Genomic DNA, 5,928 nt, shown 5'->3' on the forward strand with positions numbered 1-5,928 from the left:
CGGCCCCCCCAGGATCGGGGTGACTCGTGGGTAAACACCTAAGCTTCCAGACTGGGCTTGCCGGCCAGGTTTTCCTCCTCCCGCCGCAGAGCCCGTTCCCGCGCGGGCACGGGTAGAGGCAAAACCGAAACGCGGGGTGGCAGGCTGAAAAACAGCAAAAAAAAAAAATAGCAGCGAGCCCACGTGAAATCCCCGCAACCGAGGGCACCCAGAAGGCTGCGGGGTGGCCGCAGGGAAAAGCCCAATTACAGCACAATTGCTGGCAGAGAGGTGGTTTGGGTTTTCTCCTACCCGTAACTGAATGGCCAGCGTGGCAGGTGGTGCAGAGTTTAGGTTTATTTCACAGACATGTCCATCAAAAATTAAATATCAGGTTTTGCCTTTTTTTTAACACTGAACAAATATGTACAAAATATGAACAACGTGAGGTACAAAACCGCAAGACTTTTAAAGAAAACTAGTATGTACAGAAGCAGATATGTATACGATAGGCATTATCTTCCCACTTAACCCCCACACCTGATGCCAGTTTCTCTCCTGCAGCAGGGCCCCATCACTCCCTGCACTTTCCTCTCAAATACGAAATCCATAAAAAACTAGTGCTAGAGATTTTAAAGGAGAAAAAGATGTTTGGGTGGGGCTTTTTTCTGCAATTGGAACCATTCAGTCTGTGAGGCAAAGTTCTCAAAAATCTGAGAAGGCACATTTCATCTCACACGAGAGGAAAAATGAATCTGTCCAAAGACTCTACCTGACAAATGGAGGCATGTCTCAGTAGAGAGCACCACGGCACATAAAAGGGTGTGAGCATAAGGCACTTCTTGGGATGGCCAAATCCCTCCCTATTTCACAGAACATGTTTCTCTGCTTGTGCAGGGTGTTTAAATTAATCTATTTAAATGACATTTGTTTACACATACAAAGGGCTTCATCCTGCAATCCATACTCACTTCCACACTAGTTAGAGAGTTTTGCCTGATCACCACCAGCAGCTGATTCAGACACAACCCGACCCTCGCCACCTTAAGGATAGGGTGCAGGATTATATTCCAGTTAGAACATTGATTATTGTACAAATATATCTTACAAATAATTAAATACAAACCATGTTCCTTTAACCAAACTAGAGATCTTCCAAAACTGGATTGTTGGCGGAAAATACATCTTTCTTTCTCTGCTTATTATAAAATGAGTCTATTTGGTGATGCTTTTCTTTCAGTTTAACGGTGAAAGTTTTCTCCTGTAGCATAATATTCTTTCAAATCAGCCCCTGGTAAAGTGCAAGCCAAGTTAGGGTCCACTCTCTGCTTGGGGCTGTTAATGGGTAGGATTGTAATAGCCTTTATCGCCTTCAATGTCCACTTCTTGATCAGAGTCATCGGAGACATCTGATTCCAGGTCCTCCTGGGAGGCCGGCGAGGGGGTGTACTGCGAGCCATCCAGAGAGACCTCCTTACCCTTCTGCTCAGGAGTCTGGCAGCTCTCCGGCCTTTGGTCACCGTGACTGTCAGCACCTTCCACTTCTTCTTTTTTGGTGGCCTGGGGATTCTCCTGCAATGAAAGAAGCCTGCTTGATACAGAAATACGAGGCCCAGAGACAGGAGGCCTGGGAATTCCAGCTGTGCTGTGTGGGAAAACCACCCTGGGTTTCTTGCAGGAAAAGGCAGGTGTCCCGCTACCTCCCTGGGCCTCCTGCCTATAAACCTGCCTGAGTGGGACAGGGCCGGGCAAGGACTCTGATCACAGTCCCTCACAGCCACAGGGCCTGCTGCCGTGAATAAGGCTCCTTGGCGATGGTTATCGCAGCCACTTCAAAAGAGTCAGGAGCTGCTGAAGCCCAGAAACCTCTGAACTTTTGTCTTTAGCAAAGCAAATGTTTATTATGAGTCTACAAACACCGACACACAGCTTCCTCCTGCCCTGATCTTTCTTTAATTATACCCAACAGCAACAGGAGGGAGGTTGAATCCATCAGTGGCCCAAAAGCAAACGGGAAAAAATTACTAATTAAGCTAAAACTCAACATTAAAACACCACTAAAACCAAACCTAACCAAAACCTAGTCTCTGAAGGTAAGAGTAGCCCTGTGTCGGCAGCTGTCTAGTGAGCCCAGTCCCCTAAGGGGGCATGAAATGATACTCTTAAGAGAAAGCAGGCAGAGACACGTACCCATGATATAACCATGCAGGCTTGGAGAAATGGATGTAACTGAATGAAAAGGAGGAAATGACTTAAAATGGCTGAGATCCCAAGCGAGCTCTCCGGACACTGCGGCATGAGTTGGGCCCCACCGGGGACCCAGCCTGCCTCTTGCCAGAGTAATGTGACTTTATTAAAAAATCAACTGAAGATCAGGTTAACTCAGATGAAGGTCACAGAACAAATTCATCTAGACTGTGGTACTATGATTATTTTTCTTTTCTTATTACTTTTATATTAAAGGCTGATTTGCCAGTAAAACTCGGCCATCCATGTCACACTTACTGAAGCCAGACTCAGGCCACAATGTTGGGATTTTTCAAAAATATTTGAGCCAAGGGACCTTGATTTTGCCAAGCCAGGCAGGATCGGGCCTTATGGGCCATAAGAAAAAAAATAATTATCTGCTTGAGTACAATATCTAAGGGAAGGGAAACTGCTTTAATCTCTCAGCCTCACACACTGTAACTATTTGTGAACGAAAAGTAAAAGCTACTCAATTTTCCATGCAGCTCCTCAAAACAAACAAGGTGTTTGTACCTCCCTCTCCTAACGTTTGCAAAATAAATCGACTTGTGTTTATTAAGAGAGGGCGATTTAAAACACCAGTAAATACTGTTCTCAAAAAAACCCTAAGTAATTTACTGACAATTACTTATCTTCCCCACGTTAATTGGCTAAACAACATATGGGTTTACAAAACAATTAGCGTGGAGTTTTAATAGGTGGTGTGTGAAAGACGGGCATAATTGATATAGGAACTACATTAGGAGCTTTTAACGTTAGTGCTGCCTGAACGAGTCCTCATGGATTCCAGCATGACTATTTGTCTTTTTAATCAAGGTGAAGAGGTTAAACAGCTTTTCAGATGACTTCTGCATACAACCTGGAATAGGCGAGCACGGCATAAGATAAGACAATTAAAATACTTATTTCTATAGAAACAGAAACATCCACGTACCTGCTTTAAGCGCCTCCATTTGGCTCTGCGATTTTGAAACCACGTTTTGACCTGAGCAACGACAACGAGAGGAGGCACGGGGTAGTCTTGGAGCGACTAAGTGCCGGGAGCCCTACCCGAGCCACGGGCAGAAAGCAAGAGCCTGCCACCTCCCTCCTCCCCGCCGCCCCCGAGCTGGCCGGGGCCCCGGGAGGGGAGCGCCGACAGCAACTGCACGGCGGGGACCGGAATGGGGTCGGTGCCGCCAGCCCCAGTGGCTGCCCGGGGATGGGGTGCGGTTCCCCGGGGCACGGGCATGGCCTCACCTGCCTCTCGCTGAGCTGCAGCATCTTGGCCAAGCGCTTCCTCTCCGGCGGGGACAGGTATTTCTGCGTCTCGAACTTCTTCTCCAGCTCGATGGTCTGGTCGTTGGAGAAGCGGACCTGCCCCCCTTTCCTCTTGTGCAGCGGCCGCTGGATGAAGGGGCTCCATAGCAGCGGCTTCCCTACAAAGAGAGGCACAACGCCGAGGGTCACTGGCTGGCCGCGGACACGCGTGACCACGGAGTCCCAGCTGCTGCCCGAGCCCAGACGTGGAGGCGCGCTGGGTCCAGGGCTCGCTAATTTCCCTCGCCTAATTTTACTTCCCCGAATTCCTACTCTGGTCTTTCCCCTCTCTGATTTTTCCCCTCCGCCGAGCAGTGAGACCAGTTAAAGTCTACGGGCTTTGGCAACATTTCCGTCAATGTGTTTCCTGTTGGTCTATCTCGCAAAGAAAAGAGAAAAAAAAAAAAAGAAAAAAAAAAGAAAAAAAAGACCTTTGCTTCCTTCTGCTCTTTTACTGCGATGCCCCAAAGAAACTGTCTGCCTTTCTCTAAGTCAGTGCCCAGATCCCCGCGGAGAGGGGACTTCGCGGGGATGGGCGGGGGGGATGCGCCAACATGACGGCAGTGGGCTTCTGGGAAGAAGTGCCCCCAATTTCCCCACCCCTGGCTGGGGGCTTGCCCGCCAGAGGCCGCAGGGTGCCAGTCAGGCTCAGCCTCGGGCCCAGGGTAGTGGTGAGGGGCGAGCCGGTGCAGGCGGCGACACGCCGGAGATCCAGCCCCGCTGCGGAGCGGCCGCCGCGTCCCGGGGCAGGAGGCTCTGGCTAGTGCCACTGAGTCACACTGTTTGTCTTTCTGTATTGCTGCCTGCACCCTTTGAAATTCGCTGCATTGTTTTTCGAGATTTTGCTTGCGTCAGGCTTTAGTAATTCTGGTGCAAAACAGACTCAAAAAATAGGAAGCAACTGGTTATTTTAGCTGTCATAAAGTCACATCCCACACAGAGGAAATGAACAATATCAGAAAAACGGATCCCGGCTATCAGAAGTCGAGTGTTTCCTGAATTTGTCTGTATTGAGGATGTCGATAAAGTAATCAGCAATGTGCACGACTCCCGAGGAAGAGCCTGCTTCAGGCGGCCAGGAAAACACTTAACAGCTTCTGAAACCAGATTTACTCCTATCGAGAGCTCAAGGTTTCCTGTATGAACGGAAAGGGTCAGTCTCTTTCACTGCACAAATGTGGTGAGTCAGGTCCAGTTTTGCAATCACTAAGAACAAGTGCTGCAGCCCTGGCGCGGGGCTCGGCTCCCGCAGCGGGGACGCTTCCCCCGGCCACGGGCGAGAACGGGCGGCCGGGGCCCCGACCCGGCTCGGCCCAGCCCGCGGAGGAACCGCGGGGGCCCCAGTGAGCGGAGCCGGCCTCCCGGCTGTTTTTCAAGTCATCCGCAGGAAAAGGGTGAGATCTGCCACGCGATCTCCCAGTACAATTAAAACTCCCCACTAAAACCACACGCGACATTACTAAGGATACTCTCAGAGTCACTTGGTTGAAGGAAAACAAATCTGAGTCACCGCGGCCGCGCACTGTGGTCTCGCTGCCAGGCTCGGAGCGCGGAACGTCTTTAATTTACTGTAAATCTGACGGGGGCCGGAGGGAGCCGGAGGAGCGCAGAGAAACAGTGGGGCGGGCGGGGAAGGGGGCAGCTTTCACGCACTTCTCATTCACCCCAAACCCCGACGGCGGGAGCGGGGCGGCGGCACGCAGGGAGGGCGGAGGGGAGGCACATGGCTTACCCAGAGGGTCCTGCCGGATCAGGGCGTGCGCGTAGTCGCCGACGGCGCGGGGGAAGGAGTAGAGGGGCCCGGCGTAGGCGCCGGTGCCGTAGGTGGCGGCGAGGTGGTGGGAGAAGGCCGGGTGGACGGGGGTCGGCTCGTAGACAGGGGTCCGGTACGGGGACACCAGGCTGGTGAAGGAGGAATTGGGCGACGGCAGAGTCGGCGGCGGCGGGGCGGGCAGGGAGTGGGGGGCCGGGGCGGCGGCGGGGCCGCGGCCCAGGATGTCCTCGATGTAGAAGGGCGTGGGGTGCGCGGGCTGGAGCAGCGGCGTGGGCGCGTACAGCGGGACGCCGACGCCCAGGGCCGCCGGCGCCGCGCCCGGCGGCTGGTACTGCATGGCGCGGTCACCGCCCGCGCACCCCCGCGCCCCCGGCCGCCCCTGCGGAAAGCCGGCCCCGACCGCGGCTCTGGGTGCTGGCACCGCCGCCGCGGGTTTCTCTGGGCTCGGGTTACCCTTCGATAGGTTTCTATTGGCGCGGGGCGGAGCCCGCGTGGTCTCTGTCCCCTTCCTGCCACGGCGCCGTCTGGCCAATGAGCCCGGCCAGGGAAGGGGGAAACCACCCCCCGCCGGCAAACACTCCCCCCGCCTCCCTTAGCGAACTCCCTGCGGCGCCAATCAACCACCGCCG

General features: G+C 53.3%; 1 protein-coding gene across 1 annotated transcript; it reads right to left on the minus strand.

Annotated features, from left to right (window-relative positions):
* Positions 1–321: 321 nt before the first annotated feature.
* HHEX (hematopoietically expressed homeobox) lies at positions 322–5,636 on the minus strand. The gene is made up of 4 exons (XM_027647767.1): positions 5,258–5,636; positions 3,466–3,644; positions 3,161–3,211; positions 322–1,551 (listed from the first exon to the last, which is right to left on the minus strand). Exons 1-4 carry the CDS (start codon positions 5,634–5,636, stop codon positions 1,318–1,320), a joined length of 843 nt encoding a protein of 280 aa, XP_027503568.1. The 3' UTR covers positions 322–1,317.
* Between the last annotated feature and the right edge of the window lie 292 nt (positions 5,637–5,928).

This window comes from Corapipo altera, unplaced genomic scaffold, assembly GCF_003945725.1.
Source record: "Corapipo altera isolate COAL_440 unplaced genomic scaffold, ASM394572v1 56, whole genome shotgun sequence".
In the NCBI taxonomy this organism is placed as follows: Eukaryota; Metazoa; Chordata; class Aves; order Passeriformes; family Pipridae; genus Corapipo; species Corapipo altera.